This window comes from Montipora foliosa, chromosome 13, assembly GCF_036669935.1.
Source record: "Montipora foliosa isolate CH-2021 chromosome 13, ASM3666993v2, whole genome shotgun sequence".
NCBI lineage: Eukaryota > Metazoa > Cnidaria > Anthozoa > Scleractinia > Acroporidae > Montipora > Montipora foliosa.
In genome coordinates this window covers 21468391-21488390 of record NC_090881.1, presented here as the reverse complement: position 1 = coordinate 21488390, position 20000 = coordinate 21468391, and the positions used below count along the sequence as shown (strand labels likewise).

The 20000-nt window shown below is 40.7% G+C and overlaps 3 protein-coding genes across 6 annotated transcripts in view; 2 read left to right on the top strand and 1 right to left on the bottom strand.

Moving 5' to 3' along the window:
- Window positions 1-7521, top strand: part of LOC137982768 (extracellular calcium-sensing receptor-like) — a 26625-nt gene extending 19104 nt beyond the window's left edge. The window contains exons 1-3 of one of the 4 annotated variants that reach the window (XM_068829917.1): window positions 966-1899; window positions 2809-2894; window positions 4017-7521. In XM_068829917.1, the coding sequence (XP_068686018.1) occupies window positions 4086-6785 (2700 nt within the window). In that variant the 5' untranslated portion in view covers window positions 966-1899; window positions 2809-2894; window positions 4017-4085 and the 3' untranslated portion in view covers window positions 6786-7521. Of the gene's footprint in view, window positions 1-965; window positions 1900-2808 lie in introns of those variants that run through there. The other 3 variants (XM_068829919.1, XM_068829918.1, XM_068829920.1) reach the window with 3 other exon arrangements.
- A 145-nt stretch (window positions 7522-7666) lies between these two features.
- On the bottom strand, window positions 7667-14430 carry LOC137982770 (cytochrome P450 3A11-like). The gene is made up of 5 exons (XM_068829921.1): window positions 13967-14430; window positions 13228-13433; window positions 12346-12628; window positions 10280-10571; window positions 7667-8660 (listed from the first exon to the last, which is right to left on the bottom strand). Exons 1-5 carry the CDS (start codon window positions 14372-14374, stop codon window positions 8275-8277), a joined length of 1575 nt encoding a protein of 524 aa, XP_068686022.1. The 5' UTR covers window positions 14375-14430; the 3' UTR covers window positions 7667-8274.
- A 641-nt stretch (window positions 14431-15071) lies between these two features.
- The window catches only part of LOC137983151 (fibroblast growth factor receptor 2-like), an 11239-nt gene continuing 6310 nt past the window's right edge, over window positions 15072-20000 (top strand). The window contains exons 1-4 of the mRNA XM_068830328.1: window positions 15072-15334; window positions 15637-15759; window positions 17009-17134; window positions 19848-19896. The gene's annotated coding sequence lies outside the window, so the exon portion shown is untranslated. The remainder of the gene's footprint in view (window positions 15335-15636; window positions 15760-17008; window positions 17135-19847; window positions 19897-20000) is intronic.

Genomic DNA, 20000 nt, shown 5'->3' with positions numbered 1-20000 from the left:
AGCAGTAGTTGTTAGGATTTTCTGGCGAAGGCTTCCTTCCTTTACAGTTTTTTTGGAGTTTCTGCCTCGAGCAGGGGCGCGCTGATTGGCCAATTTTTGACAGCTCTCTCAGTGTGACACCAGGAGGTGGCACTCAAAATTCAAAGGGATGCGTGCAGGCTCTCCTTCTCTCCCACCGCAGAGAGGGAGCCTGCTCGCAGGCTACCGGGAATTGAGCTCTATTATCATTCAATGGTTTTCTTTTGTTTCGGTGGAAAAACAAGCTTACTGATCACGTGAGTGAAAGCACTCTATACGTGTGCAAAAAGATATTGCTGCGGTCGGACCAACACTCAGGGTCTTCAAATAACTGAGGAGAAAGTGCTGTAAAAAGAGGCTAGTTAGGCTAATTAACACAAAGACAAAAGAATAATTTGTTGGTGGCCATTTTTGCATTCGGTCAATGATGATAAGAATTATCGTAACGAAGAACAAGGCAACCTCGTTCCCAGGGTCTCTTGTCGATGAACGACAATGGAGACCCTGGAAACGAGGTTGATAACAAGGTTCTGAAACAAAGTGAAACGATTAAACGACGAAGTAAATAAAGAAAACTATAAATAACGTTTCAGCGCTTTGTAAATTAAGGTGTGACGGAAGCTTGAGAGTGAATAATGAAAGGCAACATTCGATGCTTTCTCAACATAATTTATAATGTTTGCACATTATTTTGGCCTAAAAATGACGCCTGAGTTAACGTTTTGTATTCGGGTTAACTAATCGGTCGCGATCGCAAAATGATCTTAAAAAGTGAAAAAGGTAAGAAGACGAAAAACGAGACAGGATATGAAAATGAAAACGACTCAATAAACCTTAACATCATGAAAATGTTAATTTACGAGGAAGTCAGGAACTTTAATTAATAACTGTTGTAATACTACTACTACTACTACTACTACTACTACTACTACTACTACTACTAATAATAATAATAATAATAATAATAATAATAATAATAATATCTGTCTCGCTGCTAATCGCCGTTGTAAGTACACCAATGACGCAGCTCAACAAGATCGAACCGAAAGCATACTATGGGGCATTGGCGCCTGTGACAGCCACTATACGGTCCATTTATAGCTATGTGTGACCTTGGAGTACAGCTTACAGCCAGATGGCATCAGCTGTATGTTGGTCTTTGCTGAGCCGAGAGGAAAACTTTGATACAAGCGACTCATTTAGCTACATGATTCGCCTTTTCATCTAAACCAACACAGCCCACAGCCCAGTTTATAAATTTACACAAAAAGGGCAATAGAGGTTTTGCACGGCAGTCACGTTGCATGGCAGGAACAATGGAAATGTTTTGCATTAGAAAGAACATTTGTTCCCATAGGAAAAAGAATCTATTGTTTCTGCCATGCAACATGGCTGCCCTGCAAAACCTCTATTAGATAGTTACCCCATGATTAGAAACCAGATCTAAAACTTATTCAATGCAAATCACGAGCTGTCAAAAACGAAACCGAGGCATAAAATTGTTGATTGCAACCGCTTAAGCCCTAAAATCATGAAATGCGAGCTTATTGTTTGTTTTATCATCCCTTATATGCTTGTGCTGAAAAGACGTATACGTGACCCCCTTTTCTGTCCTCTTAGCAAACCAAATAGATATCTGCAGTAAACCCTTTTCTGACTCTCTTTCAAAGAGAAATTAATAGGGAGAACCCAATCAGACGTTATCTGCGTCCTATTTGATCTCATTCACAGTTAATTACATCCGCAGTCAGAGCGATTCCGATTTTGTGAAACACGCCAAGCCAACCCAGAACACAGGTTTTTAGCAGTTCATCAGGAAGTAAAGTTAAAGGTAGCAGGTCCATCGATCAATTTCAGTTTACATTCCCAGACTTCCGAGAGGTAAGCTCATTGATAGTTTCAGCTGAGTTCAAAGATTTTCCCATGTTCCGTTGGTTTATGTTCCATCAAATTATTTTGATAAGAGCCGTGTTTGGCTTTTTAGCGGTAACATGACGTCTAATATGCCTTAATTGTGGACGAAAAATAGCTCTGGATTTTTCCTGTCATATTCCCCCAGATGTTCAGCACTTCGTGTCTTCACCAAAATATCCCACGCGATTTGAACGTTTCAAATATAATAAGCTGAAATCTTCATATGCACTGAGATCTTTTTTAGGAGTTTAAGAAACGAGGACGGCTACAGCAACGGCAACGCCAAAAATCAGTAATATTATTGGTTAAAAGAGGAAAAAACGATCGTGCTGCACGTACGGCACGCATTTTTGTACATTTCTCTCCCGTGCACTCGTCAAAACAACGTAAAATGACCAATAGAGCGTTTTCACGTGACGTTACGGCGGCCATGTTGGTGTTCCAAACCAAAGAAATGGCGGCTATGATGGTGTACCAAACTAATCCTCCGTGAATTAAGCCCCATTTACACGAGCAATTTTTCCTTGACAAGTGGACTTGTCAAGGAAAACTTGCCGACTGTACACATTAGCAAGTTTTCCTTGACAAGTTTTCCTTGACAAGTTTTCCTTGGTAGTGTAAATGAATAATATGACAAGTTTTCCTTGTCACATTTTCCTTGTTGTCCATCTACACGAGCAAATTTCAGACTTGACAATTTTTCCTTGTCAAGGAAAATCTAGCGCGCCAGATTTTCCTTGACAAGGAAAATTTGTCCACTATTCCCCATCTACACGAGCAATTTTTCCTTGTCAAGGAAAACTTGTCAAGGCAAAATTGCTCGTGTAAATGGGGCTTTAAACTCTATTTTTATGCAAATACTTTCCTTTGTTTCAGTAATCCAATATGGCTGCTGGTCACGTGAGTGAAAACCCTCTATTTGACGACAACGTGGTATAACAGTGAATATTTCCTTGTCTCCCGTATGTATACCAATCTGGTTATAGCATACTTCGCCTATTAGCTAATCTATTAGCTATCTATATATTGAGGGAAACAAAATCGTGCAGTGCGCATCTCAGCACCTAGTTTTGCGGTACTTTGCACAACAACGACGTGAAAATTACCAAATTTGAGGTTTCGACGCAGACAAAGTGATCACACAAACATTTCATTCTCTGTTTTTACTCTGAAACCGCCAATACCCAATTTATTTTTAGGATACTTTGTCTACATTGTACTCACAATGTGCTCGAGATGGAATGATGGGGAAAGATTTACGATAATACAAAGTTATATTTTACGGTGATGTTTTCGTTGCCGTGGCCGTCATCGTAGATCGAAAAATCCCTTTTTCTCCATGGGAGGACATTGCACGCGATTTCTGTTTTTGTTTGTGTAAAAACAGCGGGTCTTTCTTTTACCTCTTTAATACCCAATTTCTATTTAAAGAAAATACTTCAACCACAATGTACGACGTGAGCGATATGGAATAAATCGCGAAAGAATTACTATAGTGCCTAATTATATTTTGAGGTGGCGTTTTCGTAACGTCGCCGTCCTAGATCTTGAAGTTCCTGTTTTGAAAATGAATACAGCCAGGTGTAAGGGAAGTTATAATTAAACCAACAAAAAGTAATGTTAATATGGGCAAAACACACGCTATTTAACCGTCATTTCTCAGTGCTGTTTCACTTTTGAACACTTGATTACGAAATTGAAAAGACCGGTATGAAACGTCACGTTTGATGATCTGTTACCGAACATGTTTGACCAAATATGGAATTTTCATTATTTAGGTATTTGCTTACAGTTAAACTAATAACTAACAAAAAAAAAAACAGTTTAAAAAAATGTGTGAATGGGCATCCTTACTGAGTGGCCATTTGTACGTAGACCATTAACCCAGATCTAATATTATTGCAATAGGCCACTTATAACTCAGCTTGAAAAAGAGGTTTAGAGGACAAAGACAAAGGAAAGTGGATGATATGCAAATATTTGTCACATTCATTCCAACGTGTTTCTATTATTTTTGGCCTTTGTGCCTCGCTATCAAGCTGAATATTGATATTTCGAAAATGGCCTATTTTTATTTCACACAGTGTCGCCTGCTGGTAGAGGTATTTTAACATTTGCTGATGCTATAGTGAAGTGAGAGAGAGCAACGGATAATGTTACCTGTGTTCGTCATTTTCACGGTAACCTGTTGTCTGGCAAGCGCCCCCGCAGATACTCGAAAGAGCCGTTCCTATCAGTCCGGTGACATAATTCTTGGAGGTCTTTTTCTTCTGCACTACTCCAGAGACGATGGTCACTGTGGAGATTTTTTCCCTATTGGTCTAGGTCACGTGGAGGCCATGATATTTGCCATTGAAAAAATCAACGATGATCCCAAACTACTACCAAACGTGACCCTTGGATATGATATACGCGATTACTGTGAAATCACTGCAAAGGCGATGAAATATACTTACGATTTCGCGCGACGAAACGATATCGCATTCAGTGCAAACATCGAAAGCGCAGTTTGCGACAATGGATGGAATGGAACGAGTAACAAAGACCAGCCGATTGCCGCAGTAGTTGGGCCAATAGATTCCGGAAGTGCTATAGTCGTGGGCAGTCTACTGCAGGTTGCAGGAATTCCGGTGGTAAGTCCCTCAGCGACAAGCAACGAATTAAGTTCTGCCCAATACCGCCATTTCTTTCGCACGGCACCACCAGATGACCAGCAAGCACGTGCCATGGCAGACATCATAGAGCGTTTCAACTGGACCTACGTAGCTGTGGTTGCAATGGACGATTCTTATGGTCGAAACGGAGCAAGGAACGTGGAAATCGAAGCTGAGAGAAGGGAAACCTTCTGCGTTGCCTTTTCGGAATTCATTACACGGCGAGACTACGATGCCAAGTTAGTAAGAGCCGTTACAAAGATAAAACGATACCCGAACGTTCGAGTGGTGCTCTTATGGCTTTTTGGCAGCTATGGTCGACGGTTTCTCAAGGAAGCAGTGAGGCAGAAGTTGAGTGATCGCACGTGGATTTTGAGTGACGCTTTGGCAACCGAACGTGATGTGTTTGTAGGTCTGGAAAACAAGGAACAAAATATCGTTCATGGTTCACTAGGTGTACAGCCTCGCTATTTTGAGGAGCAGAATTTCGAGAGCTTTCTTCTTCAAGGTCTGCAATCAAAAAGACACAGAGTTCATTGGTGGGAGGAACTTTTAAACGGAACAAATCAAGAAATCTGTTCTTTAAACGCAAGGCAAAATAGCAGCAACGATTGCCAAGAAATGTTACTTCGCTCGACACACGACACATTCATTCCGTATGTTATTGACGCGGTCTATTCCATCGCTCATGCCATTCACCAGTACCTTCTGGAGAATTGTGCCTCTTTCAAAGAAAAAACTTCCAGCCCTGGAAAACGATGTCCTGATACTATTCCCTTCGTTGATCCACAAGAGGTCGAGAGGCACCTTGGAGAAGTGGACTTTCAAGGACTTACTGGAAATATCAGTTTCGATAGCTTTGGGGATCCTGTCTCGTCTTCCTATGATATTGTGCATTTTCAGGCGGGAAACGCCCGTTCAGGTCAACGTCATACAGTAAAGCTTTTCATTGGATCCTGGGAAAAGGGGAGACAAACACCGCTCCGATTGAATAACACATTCATCAGGTGGAACACAGTGGAAAGTCAGTCATCCATGATCATTCCAAAATCGATATGCCACGAGGACTGCCCTCCAGGAACGTTTCAGTCAAAAACCACACCTTGTTGTTTTGAATGCATAAAATGTCCTGCTGGAACTTTTAGCACAGTGGCAAATAGTTGGAATTGTACAGAATGTCCTCGAGGACAACGCCCTGATGAAAGTAGATCAGAATGTTTAGATCTGCCTGAAATTCACTTGAGTTGGTCAAGTGCCACCTCTGTTGTCATTATTCTGTTTGGAAGTGCTGGTATTTCTCTAGTTGCCATCTGTGCTGTCATCTTTTACAGGCACCGAGATACCCCTTTAATAAAGGCAGCAAATCGTGAATTGAGCCTCATACTGTTGATAGCAATCTTCCTTTCTTTTTCGGTGTCTATTTTATCTCTTGCCAAACCGACGAACATAATGTGCGGTTTGAGAATTTGCTGGCGTTCGACGTTGTTAGCAACGTTTATTTCAATACTCATACTCAAGACCATGAGAATACTTGGCGCATTCAGAATCAACATCGTCGCCGAAAGAATAAAAAAATGGATCCTGACAGCTAAGAGCCAATCGTTGCTTGTTCTGGCCCTCATCTCTTTACATCTTGTCCTTCTATTATTTTGGATTGCTCTGGACCCGCCACATCAAAAACGAAATGTGCAACCGGTGGAAGGCACAATTCTGCTATCGTGTACGCTCTACCACTCTTCCATCGGACAAACATTTCAGATCGCGACAACAGTTTACACATCGTTTCTCGCCATTGTTTGCACAATTTACGCCTTCAAAGCACGAACATTACCAGAAAACTTCAACGAAGCTCGATACGTTGCATTTTCTATGTACATTTTACTTCTCTCTGCCTTGGCGTATTATCCTGTTGACCTTGGTATGACAGGTTTCTATGCTACTAACATAACTGCCGCCGGAACCCTTTTAAGTTCTTACGGTCTTCTTGCCTGCATGTTTGCTCCCAAGATGTATGTGATCTTTTGCCGACCCGAACAAAACACCCAGGAAGCTGCAAGCTCTCAAGTATCTGAATTCTCTTTTAGCAGCAATCAAAAGAACAAAGTGAGCATTGCACCAAACATTTCGAACGCAAGAATTAACCTAGAGTGCCCTCGTCAAGAAAACGACATTGTATTAGTTACTACATGTAGTCACTAGCGTGGCGATTCAAGTCTAAAAACACAGGTCACATTCCACGGATCAAGACTAGACGTACCTGCTCCACTGATAAACAACTAAGCCAAAAGCCACCCCAAGACCTGAAGCAACATTTTTGTAGAGAAACTTTTGGTTGTTATGTAACTGTAGCACGGTGACATGGTGACTGACTGGTGATGCGTGACCTGTGTTTCAGTTCCGCCGTGAATTAAAAGTAGCCATGAAAGATGTACAAAAATGCAGTTAACAGACCAATTTCGATATATTAAAACTCAGTCCTAAACAAAGTCATCATCTCGAAGCTCTGGAGAATAAAATACTAGGATTCCCCTGTCGCCCAAATGCTGCTCCTCTAGTAAGGACAAACTTCAACATCTACCCTTTACCCTTAACGTATTGTCAAAAAATAGGTAGGAAATGCTTAGACTTAAAAGGGACACTTCCTGTTGCAGGGGCGGATCCAGAATTTTACTTAGGGGGGGGGGGGGAGAGGGGGGTGCACCACTAAGGAATGGCGTAGCTGACTGGTGACGTTGCTGCAGAATACCAGTTGTATAGGCCTTTTTGGATATATTATATTTCAGCTTGAAAGAGAGGTTTAGAGGACAAAGAGAAAGGAAAGTGGATGATGTGCAAATATTTTCACATTCAAACCAACATGTTTCCATTGTTTTTGTCCTCGCTGCCTCACTATGAAGCTAAAGATTGGATATTTTGAAAACGGCCTATCAGAAAGCCGCAGGTCATCTCGGGGAAGGGGAGGGGGGAGTGCGCACCCCTGCACCCTCCCCCTAGATCCGCCCCTGTGTTGGGTTTGTATCAAGTTACTTGCATTTCTGGACATAAGAAAGCCCAGGTGGCGGCAAATGCATACACATGAATATGTTTTGGCACTGGATATAACAAAGTGCGTTTATAGGTGATTTTCAACCAATCACGTGACACTGAGGTGACAACTGGTATAACGTACAATTTATGGTGGACAAACAAAGGGAGCTAATGACAGATCTTTTGTTTTCGTTCCACCAAAATAGCGGAGATGACGTCACGTGAAAACCACTTATTGAATGATATAGAATATATGAAATGTTCATATGTTTGAACTGTGGAAAGTGAAATAAATGAGAGTTGAAGATCACCGCAGTCAAGCAGCAACTTGAGTAGTTACAAAGAATACAGGTCTTTCCGCCCCACAGTATTCTGACGACACTTTAATGATAGCTAACCAACCCTAACCCTAATTCTAATCATTAAAACTGAGTACTTAGACACAATAATACGTGGGGCGGATCGACTCTGGGGCGGAACGACCGGTTACCGTTGCGAAAAAGCGTACCCCCGACATTCAAGCCTGAATTTTAACAGGCTTTCTTTGCTGCTCAACTGAGACGATCTTCAAGTCGTGTTTAAGGGAGTTCAGTATAGTTAAAAAGTTCGCCTTATTCAGCACAAGCCCAATAATGTTTGCCTGGCGGGCACCAATGATTAGTTAGCAGCGAGATTTCAGTCGAACATTAATCCCACCATCAATAGTCAGAATAAAATTAGTCTTAACACGAGGTGGAATCACCGTGTCTGGCGCTACCTCCAGCCTGTACTTCTTCAGAAGTCTCGTTAGCACCAGCTTTAACTCCATGTTTGCGAACCTCATTCCAATACAGCTTCGAGGACCACTTCCAAATGGAAGATACATGTATGGATCCCGCCATTTTTTGGCCTCTGGTGAAAATCGTTCCGGATCAAATTTTTCTGGATTGGACCAAATGTTCGGATCTCTTTGAATGCTGTAAATAGGAATAAAGACTTCTCCTTGTTTAGGGACTGTCAAATCTTTGACCTTGCATTCCCTTGTGCACTCACGCAGGAGGAATGGCACTATAAATAACAAACAATTGGGCATTAGTTCGTCTTTGCAATCAAGGAACAATTGCAGTAGACTCAACAATCATTCTAATTGCCGCCTGCAATCAACATGAATAGCAAAGAACATTAGAAAAAAATAATAAAAATAATAATAATAAAAATAAAATAAAAAATAAATAATAATAATAATAATAATAATAATAATAATAATAATAATAATAATAATAATAATACATGTAAAGCCAGTTTCGTTTTTGGCGAGTTCCCGGCCCCAGGGACCCGCTTCTCGAAGTTCCGAAAACTCTTTGGGCCCGGAAAGCCATTTAAGAAGCTACCATCCACTTTCCGCATTGTTTTGATTAACCGGGTCTTTTAACACGTTTTCGAGAGAACAAAAAGAAAAATGATTGTGAAGTTTACTTAGAACCTCTCCATCCTTGAGATACAGCGGGACTTGTGACGCCAAGAACGTTTTCGGGACTTTCGATTGACGGGACTCGGGTTCCAAGTCACCGCTGGAAGATTTACTTTGGGTATCAATTGCGATTAAATAATTTGAGTCTGTCTAAGATTTTGACTTTGTGCTAAAATCGGGGAATATTTCTCTAAAGTAAGTCCATTACTATACTACTCTGCGTTCGACTCATTTCGCTCACCAGTCTCTTCCCATCAAGAGATTAAATTGGACGAACGCGACCACTGTGAAAGCTTGCATGGAAAACCAACAGACCAATCAAATTACGACTAGTTCACTTTAAAATCAACAGACCATGCAGCAGTGTTGTAATATTTCTTGTTTGAATCTATAGATATTGCGTTTACAGCGATTGCGGTCCGTGCCCATATTTCAAACTTTATTCAGTGAAAGACTCACCGATTTCTTGAAACGGAGGCTGGCGCAACTATGAAACGGGTGAGTCGTTCCCCGTTTCAAGTTTACGCAATGCTAAATCTGCGTTTTGAAAAAAAAAACCGAAATTTTGCCAGAAGTGCTCAATGAATTTTAGAAAAAGGAAATAAATTCCTTCAGCTTTAAACGACAAAAAGGCCAGCTTACATAATGAGATAATCAGCTAGTACACGAAATTCGAGTGATAGATTCCATTCGCTTAAGTCTTTTCTATTACTCTACGAGACCAAGAGACCAATCTATTTTTAGTTTCGCAAAGCTATTTTAAGTTCTCGTTCCCAATGCCACGCATCTTTAAATTTCATTACGTCATTACAACAGGCCAATCAGGTGCTGCGTCGCTGAATCATTACGTCACTGGAAAAGGCCGATGTTTCAGAGGATCTGCTCTCTTACCTCATCCTCTCTTGACGAGACATTTTTTTCTGTTGTGCTTTTGAAACTAAATCCCTTAAATTTCATAAATCTAAAATACAGGTGTCGACAGCACTTTATGAGGTCAAACAATTAAATTTTGCCGTTGGCTGACAAAGGGCCCACGAGTAGCCGTATCTACCTTCGAGAAAAAGCGTTTTTCTTCATGGGGTGGGGACGGCTACAGTTACGCCAGGTGATACAGACGTCATGGATTCCGTGCCGGCAGACAGTGACAACTTGAAAGATCCCTTTGAGATGAAGACAACTTGAAATGTGTTTCAGCAGAGCCAACTGTCGTACTAACCTACAGGATGCAGTCGAAGTGTTTCAGCTATGACCATGTCGAGGTAAGGAAGCTCACGGACTGTATCGTAAGATGGCACCTGATGCTCATCAACCCAAACTGCGTCAATCTCCCCCATTAGCTTTTCCTGAATTTCAGGATTCGTTGCCAGATAGTGACACGTTAAACTCAGCGTCATGGAGGTTGTGTCCGAGCCGGCAAGCAGGAAGCCGATGGCCTGAGCAGCCAGTTCATCATCTGATAGTCCTTTGCCTCCTGGGGTGTTGGATTTTAGCATGAGCTCTAATAAGTTCTAAAAACAACCAAACTAGATTAGTAAGATCGTAAATGGTTTGAACCCAGGAGTCACATCATAATTTAGTCAAGTACGATCGTCCGGGTGAGTGTAATCCTGAGAAAGATTGTTTGAGATGATATTGGCTGAAGTTCAACGGAAATCATCTTCAGAGTCAAGCGATTTGTGTAACGTTAGTAGATGGTATATATACTCTGACTGGATATCATCTACTGACGTTACACCAATCACTTGACTCGCTCAGGCTGTCGAAACGTCAGTCAATGGTCATCATAAACAGTTCCTCTCAAGACTACAATCACGCGGACGATCATACTTCTTTTAATTATGATATGACTCCTGGGTTCAAGCCATTTACGATTTTGTGAATGCTATTCTTTAACTGCCGACTCCGTAAAAGCTTGTAACAGCCTGCAGAATAAAGCATTGTATATTGCTGCAAAATTCTCGATCACTGTATGACAAGCCAAAGATTTATCCAGTTATAAACAGAGCTTTCCACTGACAAGTGAGGGATCCTCATGCTAGCTCTACACATGCACCCAAGCAAATGGTTAGAGCTTTCCCTGCCTATGTTAACCAACGATTAGCCTTTACAAAGCTTCTAGATGAAATTGTTGTTAATTAATGACAAGTGAAGACTTTGCGCTGTTCTTTGTGCATAACGAATTAAGAGTCGACTTTCTACGCGAACTGTCGCTGGGCCGCGTCAGGACAAAAAAAGGTCAAACAATTAGATTTGGTATCAAGTGGGTTGACAAGGCTACTTGGAGGAGGGAAATAAAAGCCGGAAAACTGGCGCTCTGACGAAGGATTAACACCCTTAAGTCCTTATCAACTCAATCAACTGAGCGTCGAAATTAGTTTGAATCGCTGTACTTTATGACTGGCTTAACACCTCACGACCCTGTCCAATCAAAGGCTAGCTAAGGCAAAACTAGGTGTGAGATGCACGCAAACGTATTCCCGCGCTCATGGGAGTAGGGTTGACGCAGACGTTACGGCATTCGCTTTCCACCAATGTGGCCCCGGTTCGTTTCCCGGACTCAACGTCATAGATGGGTCGAATATGTCCAGGATTGCACCTAATTAGATGCATGCAGGTTTTAAAAAGCGTCCCGAAGTGGCCTCTTTCCCTTCTCCTCAACTGTGGCATTACTGATATCTAAAAACACACCTGCTGAATGTCACAGTGTCCCGTAAAATTAACTCTTCAACTTAAACATAAATTGTTGCGATTACCCAAATTTTCAGATAATACGAAGGCTACTGTTCACTGGGTTGTTGTAAATACATAATTGACACTTGGACTTAACTGGACACTTTGTGACGCTTACCAAAATATGTGTGTATCTAATTATAAGCAATCCTGACCTGTGGAATGTGACCTGTGTTTTAAACCCGCATAACAAGAGAGTTTGGCTTTCTAATCTGCCCCTAGGTTGCCCCTGGATACTCCAGTCTTCACCCTCACCACAACCACCATTTGATGTACGTGATCTACATTAATTTGATATGATTTGATCACTCAAGAGTGTCTCCACTTCTCAGAGCAATTTTTGCTGGGTTATATACCGGTATTGACCTTGAGACTAAAATAGAATGATTATCAATCTTCTGTAACTTCTGCTGCGTTAGTTTTGATTGCTTATTTGATTGCCCCCCCCTCTGTTGTCATTGGCGATGACAACGAAGTAAGCAACGATTTTGACTGTTGTGTTGAGGCCACCGATTGAAAACAGGCTTGGTGTGTTTCACGTGATACCTATACCTTCTCAGAGAGCTCTCCTTGTTCCTTTGTGGCACTAATCACTTGGTTTGCCACATTCAAAATGCCTTTAAAGTTCTGAAACAGCCATGGTGACAGCAGTGATAACAGTTTTTTGCCACATGGCAGAAGCAAGGCTAAGACAACGACAAGCATGGATAGAGGCCTTAACCGAAGAGCATCACGGACTTGGACATTAACTGGATCATCAGGATTTGTCTGGCACTCTGACTTGACACCAAACGCAGTTGATAGGATGACATCAAAGGTAAGTGACTGGACAAACCTAGTGATCCATGTATACATATTAAAAACTCATTTCTTGCAACTATTAATAATCAATTGATTAATTCATAATTCATTGTCATCAATCAACTAATCAATTATAAAAATAGACAGTCAGTCAGTCACTCAATCAACCCATCAATCTTTCAACTGGTCAGTCAATCCCACATTCAAAAACACAACAAATAAACAAACATGTACTTTGGGAGATGAAGTTTACTGGTCAACCTGTGCAGATATGCAAACAATGCCCCTAATTAGATGCACACAGATTTCAATAAGCATCACAAAATATTTCCTTGCTCTTCTTCCCAACTTCAACATCACTGGTGTCTCGGAATTTGTCCCCCAAATGCTGCTCCTTGTGTGAGGGTAAACAGCTGCATAATTACCGTAAGCTAAAAATAATGCTAACCTTTACCCTTAACATATTTCTGGAAATACATAGCAAACGCTTAGCTGTCAAAAATGGGCGTAAATCTAATTTTACGCATTTATGGACATAAGTGAACCAGGGACAAAGAAGCTTTCAACTTCATCAGAGACCATTGACGGAAAGAGATATAAACTATACTTATGAATAATGAAAAATTCAAATACTTGTGAATGTCACAGCTTTCATCTTTGTCTGCCACCTTTTCTAATTTCTTCATGAAAGTGTCACAAGCGTCGTTCATTAATGGCACCATTCTCTTCATTTTCAGAGCACTAAAAGAAGGCGAAAGGACATTGCGAATGCGTCGCCATCTGTCCCCTCTGACCATACTAACCAAGCTGTCTAGCGGAGCAGGAAAATCAAATAGATTCTAAAAGCAGAGAGACATTTGTTAAAAGAATAGCTGTGTGAATACAAGAAAAGATGGGTTGAAGTTATACAGGATGGCAAAGTGGGTTTGAAATACTGGTTGCAGGATACCAGAAATTTGAGGCCGTGGCATGGGAAATTATCTTTACCAATAGACCGTACCCCTTATGACGTAACGCATCACAATTGTTTCGTTGAGTGACTACTGAAACATTGCATTCTTAAGGTATTTATAGTAGTCACTCAACAAAAGAATTTTGATGCTTTTCATCATAAGGGGTAAGGCCTATTGGTATGGCATTTGACATTGCAAAAGTAAACGTCATTTCGAGACTCAGTGTATATTCCAAATTCGCGCAATTCCACGGTTTCAGCTTTTCCGCAATGAACCATTAAACTAATTAGAATGCAAGTCTTGGACATGTACAACCACCAAAAAAATGCTGTAATAATCACGAAAATGTTACTCATGCTCTTCTCCTCTATACTATAGCATATATTGATGAATTTGATGATTTACAATTACAAACTTACCATTCTGTCACAAAAAGAATCGAAGTCCTTCACTAGCACTTGTTTAATCATCTCAGGCTCTGATATGCCAAATGCGACATTTTCTGTCGTCATTACGAAAAGTTTGCCATACTTCTTGTAGTATTCGTCAAATTCAAGATGGAATTCACCTCGAACCTTTAAAAGGTTGGGTAAACGGTTTAAGAAGGGCCAAGGTCTTGGCCCTGGAAGATGAGTGTAAGGCCTCAAAAGGCGTGCGTGTTTTGTTCCGAAGTGAAGTACAACGAGTAACACGATCGACGCTAGCACGAATGTCGACCAATGCTCCGTTGAGCTGGTCAGTAACTTAGAGACAAAATCCATTTTTACGCCTTGGGAAAACGCTTTATGGACATGTTTTACGAGCCTTCGCAGTCTGACGAGGCGCATAAAACGCCTTCACCATTAAAAAGAATGTGATGCAATCTTAGAGGCAATTATTTGTCACGCGATCTCCTCATGGGTACGTGACCTTTCATTTATTCCAACCATAAATTCCATCAAGTAGTATTTTCATCATCACTTATTCATCACTGTGCTGTTCATTAATTACAATTTTTTATTAACAAAATCAATTTTTCCGTCTGAAAAATAACAAAAACGGTGTTCAAGTTTATTCTCTAAATTTCAATTAAGTACGTGTTGCGTGGCTTCAATGCAGCTATAATTATCATTGCTTGCATGAGTACTCGAGTAAATTAAAAATAAAGATATTTTGCACTAGCTGGCTGGAATGATAATAAAATATTTGAGTTTTCTTCCTGCATGAAAAAAAATCTATTACTTCCTGGGAAATTATATTGGAAGCTCGTCAATGAAAGTGATGTCACGGTTTTATATTTCTCTATTTAGCTCCTTGGCTTTTTTAATTAACTAAAATCTGATTCAACGAGCTTTTGTAAGCTTGGCAATTGTTGGCATTATTGTGTTTTCATTTGTCTTTTTTAAGAAGCAAAGGAAACTTAGTGCGGTAGTAACTGACTTTTCCTTTTGTTCTACAAATCAACACCTGATGTAATTTGGAAAAGAGAGATGACACCAAAAGTACTCATCAAAAGAAATTTCATTAAAACTTAATATTTTTACACAAGGAGTCGATGGTGGATTTGGAAACACAGTCTTCCATTTCTCAATATTCTCTTATGTATTTTCAGCAGAATGCCTTTATTCGTCAAAAGATTTCAAGAAATTTGAATATTATGAAATTTGTTTAAAAAACGTTAAAAGCAACCCCATGTGGTTTAAAGCAAAGTAATGGCTTTCCAAATTCTCTTTCAAAGGTAGGCATCCGTATTGGGATTCTTCGCCACCTCTTGGAGTTGATATTATTCACAACCGCTAAAAGACAAGGTATGTGCCCAAAAAACGTAACAGTGACCTGAGAAGTCGAAAAAAAAAAAAAAGATTTTGGTTAGGGAACCTGTGACGCATTTACACCTGTTGTATACTCCAATGGGGGGGGGGGGGGGGGGGGTGGGGGGGAAAACGAACAACCCTCGTAGCAATGGCTTGTATCTGAAAACTCGAGTCCGAAAAGCAATTATTGAAAAACGAAGGTCTCCTTACTCTAAAAACTTGATGCTTGAACATGTTCTTTCTACCAGAGAAAACAAAATAATGGGGTGACATGTTTCTCCCTATTCTGGTGGTAGGGTAGCGGATAGCCAATATTTTCTTTCCTTTTTGGCGTACAGCCTCTGCGATGTCAAACCGTGAAAACTCCACAAAGGAAAGTCCTTCAGGGGACTTTGACTCGGAGGAAAACTCTACACAAGGTAAAGTTACAAAGGAAACTTGTTCGACATTGATATGAGGTTTAAGGACCGTGCCTACTGATTCAAAGGTATTTTTGCGCGATTTACTGAATATGCGTGGAAAGCAGATCTTAACAAGTGTTATTGAAATCCGAAAAGAAAATTGGGGGTAACCGAGCATTTTTCGAGGATAATTCATTAACAATATTTGCAAAAAATCTTTAAAATACAAAGCAACGTATGAAGATGCATGGTTACCCCCACTTTTCTTTTTGGATACCAAAAGCACTTGCTAAGTTCTGCTTTCTCCGAATAGTTTTGAACTCCGCAAAAATATCCCTGTATTGATAAGCACCGCCGATAGGAGGTGCGCCGAACGCATGCGCAATAACAATAGTAGGCACCGTCCTTAATTATAAAGGCCTGGCCAAACGCTCGCAACATTTCAACGCAACATCATGCAACATTGTTGGGCACAACATGTTGCGTACGTTTGGCCACCCTATTGCGATATGTTGCGTGCGTTTGGCTAGTCCATTCAACACACGTCGCAACTTCATGCAACAAGGTTGCAAGATGTTGCGTTGAAATGTTGCGAGCGTTTGGCCAGGCCTTAAAGAATCAAAATGTAGGGCAAAGGTATACGAGATAATCGGTGTACTTACGGCAAAAAATTGTAGATATGCAACACAGTAACTAAAAAGCCCGAAAGAGCTCGGTATTCGGCCTAATGCAAGGAACCGTTCGAAGGTTTTCTTTGTTCATTCAGAGGAATATAACCCATAACCCCACACGTTTGTCGACTGACTAAATCTGGTGGAGGCTTCTGATAGAGGCTAGCTTTGGTTATGAGAAAGAGACACTGTAAGACAGGATCACAAGCTTACACGAAAATTCGTTTTTGGAAATTAAAAGAAGGAATGTCACAGACAACTGAAGAACGCTCTTGGCGAAGCATGTCGGATCGGCCTGAAGTCAGGTGATAGCTATCTCTTGTTCCTTTCAAACAAGATTGACTATTCTCTCTCTGAGCGAGACAAGGTCTTCAGCTGACTGACTGTCTTTCTTCCCACCTTCTCAAAAACTACTTCTCCGTGTTCTTTCGGATTCCATTTGGCGTTTACGTTGTCTTTAATTTCACTCACTGGCTGGGATGGGACAACAAACAAAATTGTTCCAAAAGAACAAACATCCAATGCAGCGAATAATAGTATATTAAGAAAAATTTCATGTACGTAACTGCTTTAAATTTTGTGAAATTTGCTTACAGCAGACCACACGGAGCATACAGATGGAGAAAATCATACCGTAACTTTGAGTGTTTTATCAGCCATTTTGTGCCTTGCTATTGCGATAGTATTTGTCTTGGTTTGGTTAAAAAAGAGACGAGTCTCAGGTATTGTATGCTTTAACATACCAAATGTCTTTTCCGGTTCCAGCCTCTCTCGAGGCAAAAGTTTAGTTCCTATGGGTAATCAAATGGCGACGAGTGAAAATTAGGAAATGATTTCACGCGCGTTTTGTCCAAAATCAAATAATTCCTAAAGGCTCGGGAAATTATTTGCTTTTGGACAAAACACAAGTGAAATTATTCCCTAATTTTACGAGTATACCATTTAATTAGCTATTGATATCACAGCTGACAAATTACGTTCATAAGAAGCGGGTTTTTTCAAACCTGGACGCCATTTTGGGACTGTAGAAAAGTTGCCATGGCAACATTGTAATTCCACATGTGAAATTTTAAATAAACGCTGAAATTTCGCGCCGAAATTAAGGAGTAATTTGTCGTCACCCATGTCATTAAACGTGGAAACACAGTCCGTTCATAATACAACGAGATGCTTCCGTGAAGCATACACTGACTTGTCTGTGGTACGTGTTACAGAAAATCAGAAGGCACTGAATTGTGTGGTATTGAACTACAGCATTCCAGTCTCTGAAGAATAACAAATAAAAGAGAAGCGAGAAACATTGGCTCCTGGGCTGACATGTTGATAATTTTCAAGTTCCCTCACAACTTCTTCTTACCACAAGTTTAAGCGTGCCCTCTGAGCATTTTGAAAGCTATGTCATACCAAAGTTCACTGAAGTTAATCCCCCCTGTCCAGCGGGGTTAGTGTTTGGATGGGAGACCAAAACAATATATCCCTCATAAAACAGAAGCATCGGACCGAGAATACTATTAACGCTAACAAATGCGAACTCAGCAAGGTACATATTCTGTTAGCTTGCTTTATGCAAAACAAGAACATCATTCTAATAGCTTATTCTACGCAGAAAGTAGGTTCTGGAGGTAATTTTGAGAGTGGAAAGCGGCAGACGGCAAATACAAACTCACGATTTAATTAAGTTAACACACCAGAAAGACGCTAACCTCATTTTGACAAGAAAATGCTTTACTATTGCCATAAAAACTATCCACTTAAGCTCGCATATCATAAAACATGATGAATTCATAAAGGCCACCTTTTCCAGCGAACAATTTTTTGAAACAACATATTTGCTATTAGAGGCAAAAATCCCTTCTATTTCATTACGTGCGTGAAGAGAAGAAACGCAATCGTGTCAAATATGCGCAATATTGCAACAAACTAAATTTCAGGATCAAACCGTTTCCATGAAGAACCTTTTCCTTGAATAACGAAGCACAAAATACACGACAAGCTTTCTTTCAAAGAATTCTTAGCTGTTACATTTCCAATTATTTTTTTTACCTGAAGACTGTGCAGAGTTGATCACAGATCCACGTAAGGTGTTCAATTCGTTCAATCGTTCTCTGTCTTTGTTGAACCCATAAGTTACCAGAGAATTTTCCATTTGGTTTCAGTGTTCTAAATAACAGCACACTTGGTAAAATATTATTTTAGACATACAGCTCACTTTGATTTCGGCTCGACGGGCGATAGATGGTTGTCGAAGTCCATTACTCGTCGCTTTTGAGATTCGGATTCCAGGTGTTGGTTTTTCACCGCCTGCCTAGTTTATCCAACTGACTTTCCATTATTGAGCTCCATAAGGGTATATTTTGTTTAAGGATCGACTAAAACGCCATTCGCGTTACATGACTTTCGACGCCATTTCAGGCTAAGTTAATGATTCTACTGTGTCCACCAGAGAAATCTACGCGTTTTCACTACCCTCTCGATCCTAAGAAAATACGCGCAGAAGGCTCTATATACAAAGACACCACTTACCAGGGGAGTGACAGGCAAGACTTTTACCGACACGGAAAAAAAATAATAAAAAAAAGAAAAATAATAAAACAAACAAATCCCACCCATTTTCCGACTGGGATTGCCATACTGGCAACCCAGTAATAATGAAATCGAATCTCGTCTCGTTGGGATATGGACGGATGTACGAAGGCATCTGCGTAAAATTTGTTTTTTTCGTCTAATTAGGGTACTGGTTGGGAAGCCGGCTTGGTAAACTTGACTGAGTAATCACAGAATGCAAACACGAAGCCGAGTAGGTAGACAATGTATAATGGACAACTCGGGCCACGCAAGAACAGAGAAACAGTGGAGGCTATGCGAAGGAAACATGCCCGGGCGGGGGAGGGGGCGGGGGAGGGGGGGGGGTTACTCCCTATGATGGCCTATACAGGGAGGCTCCGCCTAAAAGGGGTACCTTACCTTTTTCACGCTTCAGGTATACGAAAGTGGAGGGATTTCACGAGTCGAAGTATATGAAAGGGTAGGGAAATCTGTCATTTATGTATTTAAAAGGGCCTTTCATTATTTTCCAATGGAAGGTCTACGAAAAGGGTACCATTTGTCAAAAGAAGGTATAGGAAAGGGGTATCTCCTCTGCCAAAAATGGTATATAAAAGGGTAAGGGGTCAGACCTCTGGGCGGAGCCTCCCCAGATCATTAAATTTTTGGCCCCAAAATGTAAATTTTTGTGTCCCCAAACAATGAAACGGCGGCCATGTTGGTGTCCCGATCCAATCCTCCGGAAATTGAACTCTACTATTATGCAAACTTTTTCTTTGTTTTCGTTGAAAAGCATGGCTGTTGACCACGTGAGTGAAACCCAAGAATTACGTTCACTAATCATATTTGAATTAAAATAATGCAGCTTATGTTGATACGTCTGTTTTACAGCTCAAACAACTGGTGGCTCAAGTGAAATGATGGCAGAGAGTTATGATAAGTGAGTGCTAAATGAGTTATGATAAGTGAGTGCTAAAGTTCAGTGGTCCTTGAGATTTAATCGCCGCTTCATGTAAAAACATGTTGTCTCATTTTGCCTTCCAT